Raw genomic sequence first — 24,326 nt, 5'->3', positions numbered from 1 at the left:
CTCCTGATCAGACTGAATTACTCTTGTATCCAAGGTCGATCTTGTCACAATGGATTGTAATTAATGGAGGATGTGCCCTTTTTCTCTGCTGCTTGACTGAATTTTCAGAAACTGTGATGTCTTAGATACTTTTATAACCTTAGCATGTGATGCATGGTAGATACTCAACACATCATAAATGAATGAATGAATGGATGGATAGATGAACTGTCAGAATATAAGGATCTTTTTGGATAATGAGAAGGTCCAGGTAACTGAGTCTAAAGGCAGTAGAGTCAGAAGAAAGAAGAAATGAGAAGATGAAGGTGATGAGGTGGATGGGAAATGCTGCATTAGCTCTGGGTCCAATGCAAACACACTGCATTTTTATACTGTTAGACTTTGTTTGTGAGACTAAGATAAAGCGGCTTTGAAACCAGAATACATGTAAGTAAACTTCCTGACGGCTGCAGGAATGTGGGCTCAGCGCTGAGCCTCCTTTTCCCTGGGTTACTGGGGAAGGGTAAGCTGTGACAAAGTGAGAGAGTGGCATGGACATATATACACTACCAAACGTAAAATGGATAGCTAGTGGGAAGCAGCCACATAGCACAGGGAGATCAGCTCGGTGCTTTGTGACCACCTAGAGGGGTGGGATAGGGAGGGTGGGAGGGAGGGAGATGCAAGACGGAGGAGATATGGGAACATATGTATATGTATAATTGATTCACTTTGTTATAAAGCAGAAACTAACACACCATTGTAAAGCAATTATACTCCAATAAAGATGTTTAAAAAAATGAAAATTGCCGTTTGCCAGAAAGACAAAATTACAGGGTTTCAAAATTCCTTAGGTACTGAAAAAGGCAATTTCGCCCTCAGAAATGTAAAGTGTGAGCAGCTCTGTGCTCACCCCACCTCTTGGGCATCCTGCAGTATGAAGCCTGATGCTTTATCAGCACCAAAGCTCTAATTATATAATGTTAGAGCAATGTCTTTGAGAAAATGGCATCGTATGCTCATGCAAGGCATCAGGAATAAACTGTGGAAGTTGAGATTCCCCAGAGTTTCGCTTGTTTAACTCAATTATTATTCACTGAGCACCTCGCTGTAAGTGGAGATTTGGGGAAGACTCCTGGTAGAAATGCCACAGTAACTTTTAAGTTGGAGATTAATAATTCCCTCTGTATTAAATGTAGACAATTGACAAACAGGTTTTAATATTTTTTCATCATATACAATCTTTAGTTTTATCATCTTTTAAATAAACTTTCAACAGTAAGTCTGAATTTGCATGTTTATCTACTCTTCATTCAATAATTTATGGATCAAGTGTATCGCAAGTATCAGGTACCGTTAGAGGGGATATAAGGACAAGTAACAATATCTGCACCCTAGGATTTTAGACTCTGTGGCTAATATAGAGAAAACTCAGCTGTAACTCTTTGGAAGGAACAATGCTATGTATGGAGTTGAAAACAGAATCACATGGAACTTTGCTAAACTGCTGTCCAGGGTTTTATGTTATGACCTTTCATACATAAGCTATGAAGAAGGAGCTCCTTGTTGTAAGGACACCCTCTTGCATGGAGTATGAAATGCAAGTTCTTTTGATTCTGTACTGTGACAGCAGGAGACCGTAGTGAAGCTTAAGTGAAATACATTAGAAATAGGAAAATCTTCTTTCTTTTACCTGGTGAATTCTCATTTTAACATAAAGGCAGGCATTTAAGCAGTGGAGTTCCACGTCACTGATGAAAAGAAGCTACAATGGATGTGCAAATATGCCCAAGACATTTGGTAAATGTCAAAAGCAGATTAGAGAATAGTATATATGTTACACTCAAGTCAGGTAGACATGGTGGCAGGGTGGAGGGCAGAGAATCTTTTCAACAGCTGTGAAAATCTTGAAGAATACACAAGGAATTTTTAAGAGTGACTCAGGTTGGGGAGGAGACCAGATCTCATTTTTTACTCTTTTACAAATTGCTTGAATGTGTTAAATAATAGGCATGTATGTTTCACATAATGAAAGAAATTACACTGTCGTGGGCCCAGGGTTCAGTCCCTGGTTGGGGAACTAAGATCCCACGAGCTGTGTGGCATGGCCAAAAAAAGATGAAGATAAAACAAATTAATACAAAATACTTCTTAGAACTATGTTTTTATTAGAAGCTTAATTTCTAAAAGTTTCAATCACTGTTCTATTCTTACAAGAACATCTGGGTCTCTGAATCAGGCTGTTCTTTGGGCTTTCTTCTAAGTTTCTCTAAAGTCTCAGGAGCTGTAAGAAGCAGAGATAATTAGCAGTTTACTACAGCAGCAGCAGTTCAATGGCTTCATATCTTTAAAATCAAGCAGAAAATATTATGCTATGAAAAGAAGCAGAATATTAGGACTCTGGAGACAATGTTTAAAGGAATATCTTACTTTAGAAACTACCTAGGTATTAAAGAACAAAAAGAGTCCCTACGTGGAAGTTATCCACACTTTGCCCTGCTTGCCAGAGCATCTGGGCATTGATCATGTAATTCCTTTGCTTTCCCAAGAAAAAAAAAGGGTAAAGGCTGCAGGGGTACCTTCTAGCAAAAAAATGAATCCTACCAGAAGACAACATGCCCTCTTCAGGGGATTTTCCTAGGGAGTTCCTTGGGGGAGGTGGAATGGGGGGGAACACCCATACAGGACAGTGCCGCAGAAAACAGAGAGGCAAACGAAGAGGCAAGATGGAAGCGAAAGGACGATGTCATTGAGAGAAAGAGAGCTGGGCCATTCTGATGTCTGGTGAGACTGCAGGATGCTGCAAAGTCCTGGGAATGGGAAGTAGAGTTGCCATTGGCTGTGAACAATGACCCCTTTATGTTTTTTCAAGGATGTGATTTAAGATTCAAATTCCCGACTGCGTTTTGCTTTTTAGAATCCCACATCTATTTGGTCCATGAGAATCATGGCATCATAACTGGAAAGTCTGAGTCCAGGATGTAGATCAGTATCCAGCTGGGTCCTGAATGAAAATCATACCTTTGTGCTGCAAACTGTGGCTGCACTTTTGTTGTGATGGCCCATGTGCATCACCTAGGGGGTGAAAAAACAATGGAAGAGCAAGTTGTGGAGATCTTTGGAAGGCTGTCAGAAACGGAAGGGAGTGACTTTTCCATTTTGAGTAAATAGATCACACAGAACTGGTTCATTCAACATCAATTATAAAAAACAAAAATTCCCAAGTGAAGTTACTGGTGAGATTTTTGTTTTGTTCTGTTTTGTTTTATCTGTGCAACAATGGAATTCTATTTGTAAAGAATCAGAACCCTTTCTTACAGGGTGAAGGCAATTAGACACAGACTTCCTGGGACTGTGCTCCCCTCCAACAGAATTTTCAATCAACCAGCATTGAAACCACTGGTGTGGATCTTTCTAGGAGATTTGGAGTGTCGCATCCTGAAAGGTTCTCCCTTAGGGAAGTCTGAAACTCCCCCACTCTGAGAGGCCTTCCTTAAGCAAACAGTTCCAATCATTTAATTGACTCTCTAGACATGCCAGATTTCATGAAATCCCACGAATAGCTATTTTCATCCCTCCTCAATATTTTCCAGACTGTTTCCTACTCTGGACTCTCCTCTGAGGTGGCTCCATGGCTGACTGGACTTGCGCATCTTATCTCTCTTTTGGCTGCCTCTTTTGACTGCCCCCTTGAATGTAAGCTGTTGATTAGGGAGGACAAATAGCTCATAATACCAGCCCTCTGGCTTGGCGTATGGTGGGGATGTGGCAGGTCCTCAGTGGATATGTATTTAATCAGTGGGTTATGAACCCCTGCCCCTTTATCCTAGTGTTCCCATACTTAATTGTCCAGTTCTTACCAGGCAGTTGGGGACCCTCTGCTGTGACTCTATAGAATGCTCTGTACACCCTCAATCTCATTGAACTGTACTATTTCTCAAGGGTGATTACCATGTCATGGTCCTTTACGTATACATTGCCAAGCACAGTGCCTGGAATACAGTATTGCCTAATAAAATCTTGGCGATTCACAGTGAAGCAAACCAGTACTGCAGCTCAAGGAGCAGAGTTTACGTTCACTGAAAAGGATAACAGTGTTATTAGGAGTTTACAGTTTCAGGATGTGCATCAGGGGTACACTTGAACCTCTTTAACAATGACCTGTTCCATAATTAGAGTCTGGTTCAATTGGCCGGAAGCTGTGCTGTTTGGAATGCCGGCAGAAATCATAACTGTACTTCAACGTAGAGTATTCTGGATAGTTTATCTATGGCAAGGTAACCTGGAGTATAAATACTTACCAGAGAGAAGATACATAAAAAGCAAAAATGATAAGAAGTATATTCAAGATGACACTGTATGAATATGATCCTTCAATGTGATATAGGGACAGAGAAATGGGAGTGACTTTGCAGAGATCCAAGCACCGGCTGAAAAGCATGGCCCATGGGATTGACACTGAATGCACAGGACCATGTGGAAGTTCCAGAGTGATGTCAAAAATTTTGGAAATTGCAACAGATTTGAATTCGTTTTGCTACTGATGTAAATCTCTACCTCTCTGCCGCTCTGTATCTCTCTCTCTCCCCTCTCTCTGTCTCTGCCTCTCTCTGATTGTAGAAATGTTTTTGAACCACTAAGAACCTGTAAACACAGGACAAGAAAATGGAACTTGGCTAATCCAAATTGACTGTGTAAATCCTGTTGCTTCTCCTCCCCCCAGAGCTGCCAGGCAGTGCAGAAATACATAGTTTTTAATATTAGAACTATGCCAGGCACATGGTATCCACTCAATAAATGAACCTGCATCAAACTGATTGTTGTCCTAGTACCTCTTTGCTGGTCTCCTCTGTCCCAATGGCTTTGTAATCAACACAGAGGAAGGAAAATAGATACTGAAAATAGATAATCATCGAGAAAACTTATGTTACAGTAGATCTGACTCCAGTTTAAAAAAAAAAAACTGGCAACAGATAATTTACATTTGTGAACCATAGGATTTGGAGTGTGAGTGCAGTGTATATCGAATTTTTGATTTTCTGAGGGTAGATTTCAGGGTCGTTCAGGACATGCTGCTCCTTAGCCAACCAGAACTAAAACATATAAAATACCCCTTATGATAATGTGGAGGGAAAAGGCAACACATTTGAAGTTTAAAATTGTCTTTGTTTGTGATTTGGTTTCTATAGTTTTCAGAGTCTTTGGGGCTGAATCAATAATTCACATTGTAGTGGGTTTTTGTACGTTGAGAAATATCACCTTTGTTTACAAACTTAAAAGTGAGTGAAAGGATGCATTGTCAGAGAAATTGTGAACTACTGAGCTGGTGTTGAAAGTGTAAGTGGTCACTTTCTAACCCTGGTCAATTCCATGAACGTCTCAGAGGAAGGAGCTATCGGCCATGTTGTTTTCTAAGTGTACCCTAAGAGGCAGAATGGAATATTCTGGTCACAGATGGGGACTGCAGAATTTAATAATTCAGCATGGAGCTAATCTTGGTCATGAGGAATGGGCAACTAAAGTACAATGTAGGTGAAGATTCCTGAATACTAGAAGGAAGACATTTAACACTCTCGTATAGGGTGGGTGACCCAATGTACTTGATGCCTCATTGTTTGGTGGTGCTCAGAAGTGGAGCAAAGACTGTGGTCATGGTTCCTAAGCCTTTGATGAAGGCTTGGACCAGGTTATGGGAAGAGCATTGTATGTAAGGACAGAGTGAATCTTAGAAAGAAGCACATGAAGGTGAACATGCAGTGATTCTAGAAGAATCAATGATAAGCTGAGAAAATAACCCAGCTTCTTCAGGGTCCTAGGAAAGACTAAATTTACCTGCACAGGGGAAGGCTCCAGGAGAGATGGTGTTTCCAGAGAGATAGATTTCCATTTAGGTTCTCTGGACATTTCTAGATGAAGAACGTTTACTTGAAATGGACTGTTCCAGAGATCCAGTGGAAGGAAGAGTGTGTGGACATGAGGTGCCTGGGAGGCAGGTTGGTCAAGGGGCTTCAAAATTCAGGGCAGGATTCATGGCGTGTGCCTTGTAATTAGAAGGGCTCAAGCTTGCTTTCAGGCTCTGCCATCGCCATCTTTAAATTCTTAGGAATATTTGAATAAAGGGCCCTCTATTTTCATTTTGCATAAATTATGTAGCTAGTCCTGCTTGACACTTCAAGAAGGAGATGACAGTGACAGGAGGAGCTGGGGACTTGTCTCCAGGTGGAAATAACTGATGTTGTCTGAGTTCTGTTGAGGGTGACAGAGTGGGGCCTCAGCCATTCTTATGGTTCCATAAAGTGTCCCCAGAAATTGCTACACATGGTGAAAAACTACCTGAATTGGGAGGAAGATTTTCTAGCTTGACGAAAATTCTTTCTTGGGAGAATGAAGTTTACTATATAGCAATAATACTGTAAGAACATTGTACCAGGAATATTTAGCCATCATCATCTTTGCAGACAAGTGTGATTAGAAGGTACTTATTGCTGTCAAATTATTATTCACGATCCTCTGAATGTGAATCTAAACCTTACGTCACTTGAGAGGTCGGGTATCACTTTAAACACGGTATCTAATTAACTATGTTTTGGTAAAAGACTGAAAGCTAAACCTTAGGTATTTTTGAATCATCAGTGTGGATTTCTGTCGTGCAGGTTGAGGACATCTTGACAGGCACAGAAGGACGAGGTCACATCCGGTTTGATTATGCAGGAAGCTATCAAAACGAAAAAGAGAGAAGAATAGGAATTACTTGCATATGAATTTCCTAAAAGAAATTGGGTCCAGGCCCCAAATTCTAAAATGGATGTATTAGCTTTTATTCTCTGGTCCTCACCTTATCAGTCTTTGTACCCAAACCTGCAGTGAGTGTGGATGGGGTCATGGTTCACATCATCAGGCCCTAATGGTAGGGACGATTTGTTATTGCTACACATGACATGGAACATCAGATACACAAATATCTTAGTTCAAAACTGAAACTAATCCTTCAAAGTTCATGTGTTTGCCATTGCCCCAAGTGCTTTCATGTGTCCCAAAAATGGCACCCCTCAGATCTTCTTCCATATGGAATGTGCACCATGATTTTGCATTGTCCTTTTTGTACATTCTTGATAGTACCAGAGAATGAAGAAAGATATGGAAATTCTTCAATGACTGTGTTATAATTGTGAACCAAAATTCATGTATCTTTTTTTTAAGTTGAAGTATAGTTGATGTACAATATTATATAAGTTATAGGTGTGCAGTATAGTGATTCATAGTTTTTAAAGGTTATACTCCCTTTATAGTTATTACAAAATATTGACAAAGTTCAAATCTTTTGCCTATTTTTTAAAATTGGGCTGTTTTCTAGTGACTAATTATAAAGGAAATTAAATAATAATAAAAACATACATGTATCTCTGTAGTACCCATTTCCTGTGCTGTCAGTCTGAGGGGTTATCAGTCAGTTTGAAGTTTTCCCGCAACTCACTGAGGCTCTGTTCATTTATTTCATCATTTTTCTCTTTGTGTTTCATTTTGTGTAATTTATATTACTGCCTTCAAATGACTAATCTTGTCTCCTATAATATCTAGTCTATTTTTCTTTCCACTGTCCATGAATTCAGTTTTCCTTTCAGTCTTACATATGCTTCTTTCCTTGTAGGTTAGTTAGGGAACATGAATATATTCTTCCCAGTTTAGCTCCACCTCCCAAGTTCCAAAATTGGCATTGAAGTTGTCTACCTATGGAAAGGAAATTTGGATTAGGTTTCTTCCAAATAAACCTATCATAGTTTGTTATCATAGTATACTTTCTTTTATTTCTTTTTTTCTTTTTTCAGTGTGCCCGGTATGATAATGTCTTCATTGCAGAGATCCTGATTGACAGAGGGGCCAATGTCAACCACCAGGACGAAGATTTTTGGACACCAATGCACATTGCCTGTGCATGTGATAACCCTGATGTTGTCCTACTGCTTGTATTAGTAAGTAAAGCAATTCAGTTTATTACCATTTGAAGATTTGATGGCATATAAGAGTCTGCATATTTAACCAATAATACTTCACAATATGTAATACTTCAGGTGAGAAAAAAATGTGTGTATATGTCATCACTTATTTGCCTGGAATTACAAGATAATTTGAGACTAAGGTTGTGGGTCGCCACATAGTTCATAAAACAAATTGTGTAGATGTCACACCAAGCTCTATTCCTCTTGCCTTTTTCTTGGAAATTATATGTCTTGATACCTCGCAAGTCAGTGCTAACTAAAATGGTTTGATAATTGTTGTTTTGTCTTTCAATTCATTCTCCTAATTTTTAGCCAAACTAGGTATATGATAGTAAAGCTATGTGGCTTATATTGAATCTTCTTCTCTTGTTTAAATCTAGCAAAGAAGTGTCTACAACTTTTGTTTACATGAAAGTGAAAACTCTAAGTATAAAAATCACTGGAGTTATTTGTTGTCATTGTCTTGAGTTATAGCTTAGACCCTGACATGGGTCCTCACACATACTATAATTATTTTAGAATTGGGATTCTTTCTGTTTAGTTTATCTCTAAAAAAGATTTTAAGAAATTATGCAGGATTTTTTAGAAAGCATACTAGAATATAAGAGTAAGAATGAATGATTTGCTTTTTTTCCCTTTATTAATAAAAATTGCATAATTCCTTAATGATTTTCTATTATGTGCCTGGCTTTTCACATGAGCCCTCAAAATTTCACATACAAGCAAATTGGTGCTCAAAGATATTAAGCAACTTGCCATAGGTCAAAAACCAAACTATGTCTCTGAACTTAAGGTCATTGTCCAAAGTCTGTCCTTTCTCCCCAGGGTCATGCTGCCTGTCTTAACAAAGTACCACATACTTGATAGCTAAATACAAGAGAGCTTTATTCTCTCACATTTTGGAGGCCAGGAATCTGAAATCAAGGTGTTGGAAAAGCTGTATGCCCTATGTCAGCTCTAGGGAAGAATTCTCCCTTGTTTCTTTCTAGCTCCTATGGATCTCTTTCAGTCCTTGGTGGTCCTTGGTTACAGATGCATCACTCCAGTCTTTGCTTCCATCATCATGTGACCCTTTTCCCTGTGTCTCTGTGTCCACATACCCCTCTCTTTTCTTTATGAATGCACCAGTCATAGGGTTTAGGGTCCACCTTAACTCAATACCACCTTATCTTACCTTGATCTGCAAAGACCTTATTTCCATAGAAGATCACTCACAGATAGTAGCCTTAGGTCTTGAACATATCTTTTTTTAAAAAACACAATCCCACTACACTGCTTTCGTCCCCCCTTTAAAAATCCTAAGCAGAAGCCTTTTAGGATGAAGACTGTGAAGGGAGATTTTCTTAATCTTGTAAGAGATTTAATTTGGTCTAGTTTAGTCTAATTTGTCCCTCAAGAATTTGTAAACTTTTTTTGCTTTTATAGTAGAAGTGTATATCACTAGAAATGTGTTCCTTTCAAATCCTGGAAGATGGCAGCTAGGGTAAATAAATAAGGAAAGATAAAGGAAATAAAGACGATTTAGCTTGAAATAGAATCATTTGGGGAGCTAGTACTCTACAGGAAAACACATGAAAAAGTACTTAACTCATTTATAAGAACACATCTTCACTTTATAGAAACTGAGCCTAAGAGGAATTAAACTAACAAGTCAGCACAAAGGCAGTGAGATCTACTTAGTATTTGCTTAGTATTAAAGGAAAATTTAAAACACATCTCAGAGGGGAACTATATGGTCTTTTGAGTGATACTATGAAATCATCAACTGTGAACTCTTTGGAATTCTCAGAACTCATAGAACACCAGGCTAGATTTTTTAAGAAATGGCTTGGTCTATAGTAGTTGTTTGAAACTTTTTTTTTTGGATAGTTCAACCACTGGATGACTTGGGCGAAGCTGGGCTATAATTATATGAGAATGAGAAAGAAAAGTTAGATTCATAGTTTTGTGGTTTTCCTATGTTTTAATTTTTTTTCTGAATATTGGTTGAGAATTCAGAATATTAGTTGAGAGTCACTTTGTCAAGGCCTGTCTCCATTTATTTTCTCTAAGTAATTATGATTAGTTACACCAAACGTTTGCCAAATTAGGCTTTCTATTTTCATTTCATTCATGCAATTCTCAGGAACCAATATTCATGTGACTGAGCTTGAATTCTTAAAATCCTTCTTCCATTTCCTCAATGTACACTGCTGGTTGAAGACTTCCCCTTCTTGAGTTCAGAGAGTTTGCCAGCCCTTAGTTTCACTGCCAGCCAAGATTTCCTTCCTTCATTATAGAATATCTGTTTCTTATTTCTGATGGAACAGAGTAAGAGGATCTACCCTCTTTGTAGAGTCTGCCCTGAGTCCTGGTCTAGGCATCTCATAGCATTCTTACAACTTAATATCACAGGGACAGCCAAGAGAAGGGCTCAGTACATGGTAGGGTTGTGATTTCAAGGTGCAGAAGCTATAACTACTTGCAGATGACTCCCCTTCAGCATATAGGGACTGTTGCCAGGAGTAGCATGGGTATCAGAAATACCACTGATAGACTAGAAGTAACAAATAACTTGGACCACCCAGAGGGCAGGAATGAAGCATGTTTATAACCAGAGCTGGGATTAGGGCAGCCCATGAGGACTGGTACCTGGGGTGTCAATATATAAAGTACATTATAATTATAGAAATAATTTAGACATATAGTGGCAAATTACTTAGGTCTTCCTTGTGACTCTTTGCATAACTGAGGAAATATACGTGTGCCTTGTTCCTGTTGAGGTTAAACAGTGTCTTCCAAGGAAAATCAATAAGCACTGGCACCAGTCCCATTTCCCAAAACAGATGCTTAGAAAAATAACAACAATTTGAAGAAGTACTAAATCATTGTCCTGAATGGGGACACCCTCATGTCATTGTCAGACTCAATGATAGCTCCATTTTGATGAGGTGAGTTCTCTACACTCCTTTTTTTGTACTTTTATTGTATTCCCCTATTCTTTGCCATTTCCCCCCAGTTGCCACTAGGATCGTCAGCATATTGCCTGAGCTCCTTTTTCTTTCACCTTATCATGTATGTTGTGCTTGTTTAAATACGATTTACTTTTCCCTTTGTTCTCGTATGACACAGTTTCTGTAACTCCTATTTGTTCCCCTGGCAGTAACTGAATTTTTTTAACGGCCAGTTGCCTTTATAATAAATATCTCTTCTGCCTAGAACAATTTGATTTATATTCATTAATTCTTTATCTAGCTTATATCAGTGGTGTTCATTAGGGAGCTCTAAGTTAGGCATTAACTAAATTATTAGCTTCCAGCAAGACACAGAAGTAACTAGCTGGTGCATACATGGCTATTTGTTAAAACAGTGCCAGCACTTTATAGAGACTCAATGTATATATATCAATACTTGCTGAATACATACACAAATGACTGAAAGAATGGCAGGCCAATTTTTGGAAGTCAGCCTGAATTTAATATTGCCGTTATTAACTCATGTTATATCTAAAAAAAAACCCTGTCTTATAGCCACATTCATCTTCTTACATATTCTAGAATTCTTCATCCTACTCATCCTACATATGTATTTAGAAGTGCTTGCTTCAACACATATGATCTCAATGTCAGGTGATACTGCTTTTCTTTAGGCAGAATTGAGAGCTAGAAACTGGATTTACTTCGTGTATAAACATAGAATTAAATCTATAACTGTCAGGTTATTAACATTTTCATGGTCTGCAATGCCCTATTTCTCACACCATAGAATAACCCAACCTCATATGCAGAGTTATATATCTGCTCGTTGCTGTTATTCATTTACTGATGACCATCTTTAATCATTAACTAATATTTATTGATCACCAACTATCTTTAACATAATTCCTGCCATCAAGGAAGTTACTGTTTGTTCATTCATTCATTCATTCAGCAAATATTTATTGAGTGACTACTATGTTCTGGGTGCTACACAGTGAATAATAAGACATTTTACATTATTTTACATTCTAGAACAATGACAAAAACAAACCAAAGCAAGTAAAAAAAGAAGTACGTGTAACCACTGAGAAACTTGACTAATGGATTCAGCAAATCTGAGTAGCCTCATTACCACCATGTCATAACTAGCCCACCATCCATCCATAGAAATAATTTGCTTTCAAATAAATGTGGGTGAAGTACATCATCATAAAAATTGTAATTACTATAGAAATATGTTCCTGCTAACAACCTCTAAAGAAAGATTTATTTTACTTCAGAACTAAATGCCATTGTACGTTGTTTAGTGCTGCATGTCCAGTCTTCTTTCCATTTTCCAAATTGATGAGTAAGGGACACTGTGCACTTACATATTTGAGTGCTTTCTGTTCTGCACTGAGCGGGTCAGCAGCGAATAAAATAAGCACAAATCCCTGCCTCTTTGGAGCTTACATTCTACTGGGGAGAAACAGGAAAAAACACCTAAGTGGATGAAGTATACAACGTGTCAACTAAAGCGAAATGTTGGAGGGGCAAGGTGAGAGGAGTAGAGAGTCTTAATGGATGTCCTGGTGGAGAGGTGACATTTGAGCTGTGATCCTCGTGGACTGTGGGTGCATTGTGGGCTGGACAGAGGCAACAAGCGAGGGCAAGCTGTGGAGCAGTGGCTCGTGTTAGAAGAAGAGCAAAGGAGACCCAGGCAGCTCTTTCATTGAGTGGATGTGGGCAGGGTGGGATAAGAAGTCAGAGAGGCAACAGGACCTCATCAAGCCCGTTGTTGGACATTAGAATTTACTTTTACCCCAGGTGATGAGGGGGCCTGTGGAGGCTTTTGAGTGGAGAGGTGACGTGATATGACATCTATTTAAAAATATCCACTCTGGCTGCTCTGTTGAAAATACACAAAGGAGGCGGGGTGAAATGTTAGGGGAAACTGTCCCACTGTCCGAGCCAGACATGGTGCAGGTGGTGAGAAGTGACTGACATGTGGGAGTATCTGGAAGGTCTAGTTGTCAGTATTTGGTGTGGGATTGGATTTGGGGCTTGAGAAAAAGAGCAGGAGTCAGGGAGGGCTTCCACTTTGTTGGCCTGAGAACTGCAGGGTTGGAATCTGTGTTTGCTGAAATGGAAAAGGTGTTTAGAATAGAGTGAGGAGTATGGGGTTATGTTTAAAAAGGAATGAAAAATGTATCTGAATCACATTTTTTTCAAGTTCTTCAGGAAAGCATTATCTGTAGAAATTTTCATTGATTTGCAAGGTAATTGTTTATTGTGAGTTTTTGTTAAGTGGAGATGTATATGTGAGTCACCATCATATACTAAACGGCATTAGATCATTGCTATTTTAATTGAATCACAAATGGTTTCATGTTTTAGAGTAGACATAGCTACTGTGAATGTTGTCAGTACTTTTGCCAGATCTACAAAACTCTAGCAGATATTAATAATTAACGTTTATACAGCCCTCCCTATATGATGAGTGTTTTTCTACGTGCTTTATAATTATTAATTCACTTAGTCTTCACAGAATCCTATATGTATGTGCTAGCTTTTTCCGCTTTTACTTTTTATAGGTGAGACAACTTAGTGAGGCTAATCTACGTGCTGAAAGCCAGTTGATAGTGGTAGAGGCAAAATTTGATCCCATAAAGGCCAGCTTCAGAACCTGAACCCTGACCAGTCTGATGTGCTGCTATATTACTTATGATAGAATTCATATGGAGCTACAAGTCCCCAAAATGGACAAATAAGATCATTATTTCTATTGCAATATTATACATTTCCCATTAAAACACAGTTTTCTAACTTGAATACTTAGACTATGGGAGGAAAGTTAAGAAATATTATGATACATTGTAATACATTATTTGTGGTGGTTCTGTTCTATAAAATCATCACAGACACTGACTTAGTGAATACAAGACCAGGCTCCTAGGGGACTTACAGTGTTAGGTTCCTGTGTGCCTCTGCTCACAACATGTTCATCAACAGATCTGTACAGCTTAATTTTATTACAACTGTATTTTTAACACAAGCTTTATTTTTTGTGTGTTTCTGTTTAAAGACACCTAATTTAATATATGTTGTCGACTCATAAACATTGAACTCACAGCAGTAACACTATAACTCGGGCCTGAAAAAAGCTTATACAATGCACATATTTTCTATTAAGGCTCATCACAGCCTCATTGCCCATAGAAACACTAGACAGCACTTCTGCACTATGGTTGGGGACCACTTGAAACAGTGAAATCACCAAGAAAAAGCTCAAACACGTGAAAAATGGCACTGAGTAGACTGCAGTAAGACCATTTTTTTACACTATGAGAGCTGGAACAAGAAGGCAGAGCATGGCCTCGTGGGACCTCAGCTTTGAATGTGCACCTTGGGTGGCTAGAATTTTCCACCACTCTGTGCATATGCACGGATGACCAGCAAAGTACCATCAGTGTTGATTTGGAATTACAAATTAATTCTAGCAAGTAGGCAAGTTCACAAATATAAAATCCATGAGTAATGAGGATTGACTGCATTTATTACTAAGTAAAACAATTGACCATTTTTAGGATTTTAATTGTGAAATATAAACCATCTAAACCCAGTGTATTTTAGGAATTGGGGTGGCTCAAAAAATGATGGATTTCTACAGTATATTTTCAAAATTTAGACTTTTTAGTACCATTATTATTTTCACAACTTCCATCACATAGTTGAACAGGGTTTTGCAGTTTCCTAGAAGTTTTATAGGTAGCTCACTGAGTATGTGGAGCACATATATGACAAAAGCAATGCACTTAATATATTATCCCTATTTTTACATAAAGAAATCTAATATCAGAGAGGTTATGTAGTAGAATAAAATCTCAAATCTAAATGTTTTCATTCCCAGTAAAATATTTTACTACATTATTATTTTTATATTTAATGTAGAATTACATATTCATATAATTCTATATAATATGCATTCTATTAAACAAAATTTGACCACAGAATTTTCACTTACCTTATTTTATTGAATATTTGAGTATCTCACATATGTAAGTTTTTAAATTTTTCATTCTACATTATCCAGTTTTTAAAATATTTTCTAACCAGTGTCATATTTGAACACCAATGCTCTATAACTCAAAATTTGTTAGTTTTTTAAAATAATTCTCTAGTAATTTGCTATTTCTCAGACTTTAAGAAACTTTTCTGTTATCCAAGAGGAAATCACAAAAGCTGAAAAGTGATTAACTCAAACCAGTCTTTTTAAAATTTTGACTTCCTATTTATTTCAACATGGTCATAATATATGAAATATATACATATGTGTGTGTGTATATATACATATATATACTTCTGGCATGTTGTATCAGTGCATCTATGCCTTGAATCAATACTTGTAAATATCAAAATCTGCTCAATCACTTGCCTGCGGAGAGAGAAACAGTAGACTTTTCTTTGCTATTTTGTACCATGTGATTTCACAGAGAATGGTTTCTTAATAGCATTGCTCAATTTTCACTTATTTACTGATATGACTTTGGATTACAGGGTTACATTTATCTGTGGCATGCTAGATCTGAATTTTCACATTTAATTTTCCATTGTGGCCACAGTCGCTAAGCTTCTCTGTCCTGTTAGCAGTTCTAAAGCTGTGACACATCTGCCTGTTTTAACAGCCCATTGCATTTTGAACCATAAGGAACAAATTAATTTTTATATTGGTGTTAATTATTTTAGAAGGAAAATAATTTATTTGACTAAAACACTGAATGATTCTTCTTTTGGGGGTAAATGATTACCTATGTTCCTGACTAATCATCTCAGGTTTTTCTCTTTTTTATTGAAAATTTTGGGAGGAAATGCTTTGATACTTCACATGTCTTAGAACCATTTAATAAACATTACTATAAAGGGTATCTATTATACATAATGTCAAAAATGGCTAATAAATAACTGAAGGATAAAATGTTATTTAATTGTTTTATTTTTTTAAGGGGTGACAGGGAATGGTGAATTGCTGAATTATTAGTATTACATATGACCAGGAGATCTTTTAAGATATTTTCACTCCCTGAAATCAGAATGTGTAGGAGGAGATATTAGCAAATCAATAGTCGTTTACTAAGTAATGTTAATACTATCATTGTTTCACTTCAGTAACAACGGAATGATTACTTGAAATTGCAGTGAATGTTTTCTTCATCCTTGGCCTTTTGTGGTTGAACATCTGATGTTAGTAATTTCTCTGCCTGTTGGATGGAGTGTGTCATGCTCTGTGTTTAATGGGCAGAGTGGGACTAGATCATTTTAATGGGTGCTGCAGGCGACTGACTGCTGGAACCTAGCAATTCTGCCGTAAATGAAATAGCAAATGATGTTTCAAAAACACATATTGCTCACTTTGTGTCAGGTGGCCAAGTTGATAGATCATAATTAAATTGTTCCAAAACTTCACTCATTCATTGCTTAGACTGTTTCCGGCTTAAATCCTAGTATAAAATTTTTTATATTGTTTAGTTCTAAGTTACCCTTTCCATCACTTTGATTTGTTAAATATTAGAACACAGGGTACCCTGCTATTTCAGAACGTTATATTCCTCCCCAGAAAATAAGCTAAAACTGAATAGTTCAAGGTAAGTCTGATTTTCCAATAGGAACTGTGGCAGAACACCTGGGCATCACTCAACTTTTTATGTAAATGATGACATGCATGCCGTATTTAATCTTTTCTTCAGATGTTGGTCTTGCCTTCAACTTCTCTGAGAAAATTGAGGTCTTCGGGCTTGAATGCCTTCAACTTCCTACTAAAAACTATTGATTTTTTTCCCTATATATATTCACTGTCTTTCTTCTATCCTTAAAGAGGTGTTTGTTCTCCTTTATAAGCTAACTCCTTCTACATCCTCTTTAGATTCTGCTACTTGTCCCTTCTCCAAAGATTTCTCCTTCATCATTTATTGAGCTTTCATTTTTGTAGTCATTCCTGTATCCTTTTCCTTTAAATTAATTCATGGTTATGTTCTAGTGATTTCCATTAGTAAAAAAATAAGAAGAAAAAAGCCTGATCAAACTTCTGTCCTCGGATTGTCACCCTGTTGTCCTCTCATGTTCATAGTCAAACTTCTCTGAAGGACAGTATACTTTTTCTGACCCCAAGTTATGGCCCCTGTCGCCCCATCCAGACAGTCTGGTCTCTCTTCACTCAGACTCCTCAAAATGGCCCTTTGCCGAGAATACTTTGACATCTTTGTGATGAGGTCAGTGGACACATTTCATGGTTTATCCTACTTAATTTATCTCACTAGGTCTAAAGGCAAGTTTGTCAAGAAAGGAAATGGGGTAAACGTCCAAGTTTTTACCCAAGGTTATATTTTTGGGGCTAATGGGAGTAAGAATTTGAAGGAAGCTACTCTGGCTCCTAAGCCCTCTTAGTGACCATTGAACATTGAGAGGGGTTTTTTTCTCTCTTTTTTTCAGCTTTATTGAGGTGTAATTGATAAATAAAACTGTATATATTTTACAACGTGATGATTTGGTATATTTTGTTAAATGGTTACAACAATCAGGTAAATTAACACCTCCATCACCTCACAGAGTTGAGAATGCTTAAGATCTACTCTCTTAGCAAAATTCAGGTGTATAATACAATATTATGAACTGTAGTCACCATGCTGTACATTAGATCCCTAGAACTTACCCATCTTATAAGTCAAAGTTGGGATCCTTTCAGCAGCATCTCCCATCTTCCCCGCCCTCCAGCTCCTGGTAACCACCATTCTACTTTCTGTTTCTGTGAGTCCACCTCTTTCTGTTGTTGTTGTTCTTAAGTCGTATTTTTTTAACCTATTGCTACCTAAACTTTCCCATCACTAAAATCAACGGTAAAAATTCATCCTGTCTATGGTGAAAATGCTTACTCCTTATTCACAGTGATTAACACCATAAAAGTAGATTTCAGAAAAGAAGCAATAAAGTGTCGTTCGAAAAACGCATGTGGAGGATTTCTGGTTTCAGTTCAGACATGCTCAGACTGCTGTCCTTGCAATAAGAAAAAAGTTGAACCAATTGAAAATCAGTAATTTTTCTTGGACCCATCAGAGAGCTGAAGTTTCGGGGAAAATCCTATCAACCTCAAAATCCGGGAGACAGGTGAATCAGGCCAGTCAGAGCTAAGATTTGGTGCTGGATCGGAAGTCACAGGGGGCATAAAGTTTTTTTCTTTTCCTGAAAAATATTCCACACCAAGTTTTCCTATAAAAGGTCCCCACAAAACTATTTATCACATAGGATGATATCTATTTGTTAGTAGGGTGGACAAATTCTTACAAAGGGTAGACTTAATTTCATGAAGTAGTGATAAAGATGGGAATCTTAAAATTCCTGTGGGAACTTTATAAGTGCAAATGTTATAGCCATTCTGAACCAGCAGAAATTGTAAAAGAGATTTCATTAGGCCACTGCTCAGTGACATTTAAGAGAGCGTGTGCTGTTAAAGCTTGATCTGAGGTGGAGATTTCCATTTTATTTGGAAAAAAAATGTGATTTTGTAGAGGAAAATAATTTTGTAAAGCAGTGTTCAATTTGGGGTTCTAAAATAAATACATCAGTCATTAAATTCATTAAAACACTAAATTACATCAAACAGTTAAATACATCAAAAAGGTTGATATAAGGGGTGTAAGAAATGGGACAGTACACCAATACTGTCAAATAACTCAAATAAACAATAAAAGAGGCTTAGCAACAATGATACATAATCTTGCTTTTTTGGAAGGTTATATGTTTTGTATTAGTTAAATAGTCTTTCTCTTTGGAGTTATTTCTTTTCCAGAATGGCTTTATTGAATCATCCCTTAACCAAAAATATTAGGAGGTTTCTACAAGAGATCTACTCTTTGTAATATCTTTAACTCATATATATAGTCAAGGAAGCAAAATGGATTTTGAAGTAGATATCAATAAAAAGCAGGATCCTGGAAATTCATTAGCTTCTTAAATTCTAAGACAATATAGAAACTATCAGTCTGCTACTGTAGCCTGCCTACACACTTAAATTACCTTTCTGAAAATGAGGCCTCTTTGGGCCATCAGAACAAACCTGTAAAGTGATAATTCACTGGAAAAGAATCAAGATCTCCATCAACTTGCACAAGGGTAATAAGAGTCACCTCCTTTTAAATTTAACCACCTGAATGGTTACTACAAAATATATTCAAAAAAGAGAAGCTATATTTTGAGAGCTGCAGAGCTTATGTAGTTGATGAAGTCTGTGTATTGGTGTTACAGGCATCACATCATCTTCTTGGACAGTAAATGTATTTATATTATAAATAATCTTAAGTGAAAATATCAACAAGGATTCCTTGTGAAAGTCAATGTGTCCTGTTAGAACTGTGCTGTCACATCCTTCCCTGGTGTAGCATAAAGAAGAAGTAAAGAAAATATCTAAGAACTTTCTTAGGGAAGGAAACAAGTATTTACAAGCTGGACCTAGTCAATCAGAAAGAATAAATTCCTGATAGGTTATTGATGTAAATAGCTCTGTCTGATGGAAAGCTGCACTGACACACTGAACACTGTTTTGAGTGTGGACAAAACTGCTAGTAAAGGCTTTGACCATGGTGGTCACAAACATAGGTATAAATATAGCAAGAATTTTAAAGGCTTAAAGTGGAAGAAAGCAGTACAAGGAATGGTTCCTTGGTCTTAAAGTAGGCGTAAAGCATCATGGCAAAGATTTGAGCGTCAGAACCTCAAGTATAAGCCCTGACTAGTTCTCTCACTAGTTATGTGACTTCGGTAAGTACTTCATTACAAATAAACTCCAAAAAAGTGGGAACTTTTTTCATGGTTCTGACCACAGTTCCTCCTGCAGTGGCAGTGGGCTATCACGTAAATTACTTAAAAGTTATTTTTGAAGAACGCCTGGATTTTTCAATTCAGTACTGCTCAATTCTCTCTTTTAACTTTATTTTTGCCACTTTTATCATGATTGTCAACATGTATATCCTTAAGTTACTAAGTGAAGTAGCCCATGGTTAATGACACATCAGGGTATTCAGTATCAATACTGGATAAAAATTTAAAATGGTCTGTTTTGTTAAGATAGATTAAACGTGCAGGAATTTAATCAACCATGGCTGTGATTATGGCACAAAACTTAACATTAGGTTCACAGTCCCTGAAAATGAAGTTTGTCTGGTTTCGAGCATGATTTTTGCTGCTCCCAGGGTTCTCTGATTGCATCTTTTACACAATATGAATTGTTTATACAAGAATATGAAAGACCTGCATTTGCACGTATCATACATGTTAACTTGACTTTTTGTAACATACTGTTGTCACTAGTCAGCCTTTTCAGAAACTTCCACTGTTGATGACTAAGATTTTTCTTTTCTGACTAATGTCCAATAGAAGAGATACTTACTCTTTAAATACAAAAGTGTAAACTGAAAAATGTGTGTTTCATGGCATTTCTATAATTTTACATAAAATTCTTTGAAGAACAGAAAAATACATACATTTTGTACATCTAATAGCAACATGGGTTTATTAAGTTTGGGAAATACAGACCACCATCTGTGCTCAAGGTCTAAGGAAAACTTTCGTAGGTTTACCCTGTTTGATTATTTATGCTCCCATTTTTTGGTAAATTGTACTCCCTCTTTTCAAGTGTTTTTCATGATAAATAATATTTTTAATCTATATTTTAATTAAGATAATTTAAAAAATCTAATAATTTACATTAATATTATAAAGCATTTAATTTGACTTCTGAATATCTTTTTGGTAAGATGTTTTCTTTTTCTGATTACATAAATAATTCATATTTGTTTTACAAGCATTGGAAAATACAGAAAAAAAAGAAGTCACTCATTAGCCTACTGGTCAGAGAAAAATCGGTGGTAACATTTTGATGATGTCCTAGGTGTGTATGTGTTGATGAGTTTTAAGTGAGAATCCGTGGCATATGGCCAGATTGTCATGTGGAAATGATCTCCCTTTATGGACAGGAGAGAAAGAATTGGAGGACCCTAATGGGTTCTGTTAGCGATGTGAGGTTATTATTGTATCTTAGGTCAGGGGAGGTGGAAGTTTCAGCTGGAGTGATGATGGCCGTGAGCAATGGAACATGTCTGGCAGATGGTCATAAAACAGACAGATAATATGATCCTGTTTTACAGAAAATAATAATATATTCATATGATCACTGATATACATATGGGTATTTGTACTTATAACTGTATATAGATATACTGTAGGTATTTTTATAAAACCAATATCATCATATTTGTATTATTTTGCAACCCAATAAATATATGTGATGGTGTAATAAGACAACTTGCAAGGGTATACTAAAATTTATATAGCCCTTTGTTTATTTATGCTTTAAATTACAATGAGAATATTAAAATAGGATGCCCTAACAGGTGCCTTAGAGATTCTTGGAAATTTCTGAAACAGTGATTACTATACATATAAGAATAAAATTAACTTTTAATATTAACTTCAAAGTTTCCTAGAAACTTGTAATTTAAAAAGTGAGTTCTACCTATTGGGAAAAAATTGTGTATTTTAACGTGGCCCATTAAATAAAAGGATTTTAATGTGATTAGTGCCAAGAAAATTCTGAGAGAAATGTGTAACATTAAACCAATGTCAATTAAGTGCCTACTCACTTCCAACCACATTATATCTGTGATACATTCAGCATGAGAGCAGTGCTTTGAAATTTCAATCTTTGTTTACAGAATATCCCATTCCTAATGCAGGAAAATAATTTATAATAGGAGCCTCCAACACATTATTGATGGTTGGAAGGTGTAAATAGGTCAGACATATCTGTCATCTAAGATGGTAAAGTCACACTTGGGGTTGATTTCATGATAAAATTAGTTTTAAAGTGTGATTATTTCAGTATTCAACTTAGTGCTACTTTCATAGGCACTGCACCCTCAGAACACACACAGATATTTAATACAAGGGAAATGCCACATCCCTGAGTCCTGCTAATGTGGCCATGCTTCGATGCGTTGACCTTGCATTCAAATTGTATTTTTCTCAATTTTCATTCCCAGTAGGTTGCTGACCAGTGTCCCGTGCGCATTTGTCCTAGCTATGTGTCCTCCAGGTAGAGCTTGTTTGTAAGTTTATATTTTCCCACCAATGACTTGTAGTAAACCACTTCTGTGGGAGATCGCTGTTATCAGGACCGCTTAGCTCTGAGGCTGTTTGATTTTCTTACAATCCGTTCCGCTAAGGAAAAGAGGAGGGGATCAACTCACTCCCCTGTGCACAAGCAAATGCAGAAATATCGGTCTTTGCATTTCCATCATCAGCGCTCACTCCTTCATCCTGTGATTCCATTAGGGGAGCGGATCCCCGCCATCTCACTCGCTGTCAGACGTGGGCAACTGCTCTTCTTTATTCAGTTCAGAACTTGTCCCAGGGAGCCAAGTGTGATCTCTGTTAATAGATAAAGCTGCACAAAATCAGAAATTTTTTCACATTTAAATTTAAAGAAACACTGAATCTTTAAACCACATTTGAAAAGTTCTTTATTACGTCATTGTAGTGTAAACTGCTCACTTATTTGGGGAGAACTCATAAATATCAGACCAAGAACAGTATATATTACTGAGTGATGCTTTAGTGTAATATCTTTGTCTCCATTTGTGATTCTTGACACCCTTATTTCTTTTTCAATATTTTATCTATTACCACAGCAAGATTTGGGTATTTTAATATTAATAGAAATATGATGTTAGGTCATTTATACTTTAGATATTTTATCATTTTCGATGAAGATATTATGAGATCCATATTTTTAAAATAATTTAATTTAGAAATCTCCAGCCAGGACTTGCCAAATGAAAATCACTCTTTGACAGATTTTGTAGGCTATATTCTCTTAATGATTATAGTCTGTGGGAAAAAAATAGTAACATCTAAGCCTTCTGAAGATTTTTACTTTGAGAACTGTATAACTTGCAGATATTTTAACGGAATTTCAGGATTCTATGTTAAAGTATGAATAGTTAATTGCATTTATGTAGATGAAGCAGGAATTACTGTTTCATAAAATGCACACATTATGCCCTTGTTTTTATTACTATTCTGTACTTTTGATATTTGTTTGGTAGGCACATGTTGCTATGTACTCTTTGTCAAATAACTGGCAAGTTAAGACCCAAGAGAAATGCAGCAATCTATATATATATTACCTGGAAACTGAGAAAATGAAGAAGGTCATATGAAAGAAATGATGTGGAAAAGTATCATAAGACTAAGAAATATATTTGAACTTAATTCAGTTTGACTGCCTTAGGAATTAGAATACACAAGGAAACTTAGTTTGGGAATAATTTGATAGACAAAAGTGCTTATTCCCCTTTCAGTAATAATAGAAAACTTTTAGTAAACACCTTGGGTTAAAACTTTAAAGACTGTAGGTCAGGTGGAAATGTGTACATGTATAAACAATATAACTAGTAAAAGGTAAGATCATGGGCTTTTTTGGCCTGAGAAAGTAAATTTTTAAAAAAGCCAAGGCAAAATAGTGCCGTAGAAAACCCAGTTACCATTAGGGATTTTTTGTCAGCCAAGGAGACGTGGAAGTGGAATAAATCTGTAAGTTAAATTTCTAAATACAACAGAAGCAAGAGAGACATTGACAGTCGTGTCTATATGACTCTAAGGTCGGCAGCAGGAATCAGATGACTTTGCTGGGAAACACAAGACCAAACGGCTGTAACAGCTGTGAGATTGTCCAACGTATAGTTCTCCTCTTGTGGGGCTGCTAGAAATACGTCCAACCTAAAGTGCTCTTTTCCCTCCCTACAGCTGGTTTTCAGAATCATCAACTATCAGTTCTAGGATTGCTTCCTTAACTCTGATGCTCACCTGTCCTGCTGCCCCCATTCAGTGGCGACACAGTTATCTCCTGCTCCTCTTCTTAAATAAGTAAAACAGTAAATGAAAGGGGGGGTCATAGAAAAGGGCTTCATGCCTCTCCAGTCCAGGTGCATCCCAATGAGATCTCTCTGGACTGTGCCTGGTACTTGATTGTCTGGCTCAGCGGTGCCCAAAATATTAGGACAGGTTAGTCCCCATCTCAGCAGGACCCTTCCCAACACCCAGAGGCTTCCCTGTGCTGTGATGGGTTTTGAAGTTCCAAGTGGAGTATGCGAGGCTCCCCAAACACATTTGGCTGTGGACACCCCAGAAAAACACTCCTACAAGTGTAGTGCACCATAAAATGCAGATAAAAGCTGATGAAACTTATCAGTGAAGCTGGGGACAGGCAAAAGACACCCTGCTTTGTGGGGAGTCAACTCTACAACAATCCAATGTCACCTTCTCTGTTACCAGAGATGAACAGGTAGTGAGAATATATAAGGATAGA

At 37.0% G+C, this 24,326-nt stretch overlaps 1 protein-coding gene across 1 annotated transcript in view; it reads left to right on the top strand.

Moving 5' to 3' along the window:
- Positions 1–24,326, top strand: part of MYO16 (myosin XVI) — a gene marked incomplete at both ends in the record, with an annotated part of 485,888 nt that overhangs the window by 124,190 nt on the left and 337,372 nt on the right. Inside the window, one exon of the mRNA XM_079722050.1 lies at positions 7,806–7,949. Within this exon, the coding sequence (XP_079578176.1) occupies positions 7,806–7,949 (144 nt within the window). The remainder of the gene's footprint in view (positions 1–7,805; positions 7,950–24,326) is intronic.

This window comes from Hyperoodon ampullatus, assembly GCF_949752795.1.
Source record: "Hyperoodon ampullatus genome assembly, chromosome: 16".
Lineage (NCBI taxonomy): Eukaryota > Metazoa > Chordata > Mammalia > Artiodactyla > Ziphiidae > Hyperoodon > Hyperoodon ampullatus.
The sequence above is the reverse complement of the archived record's forward strand: the minus strand, read 5'-3'. Positions and strand labels throughout refer to the sequence as shown.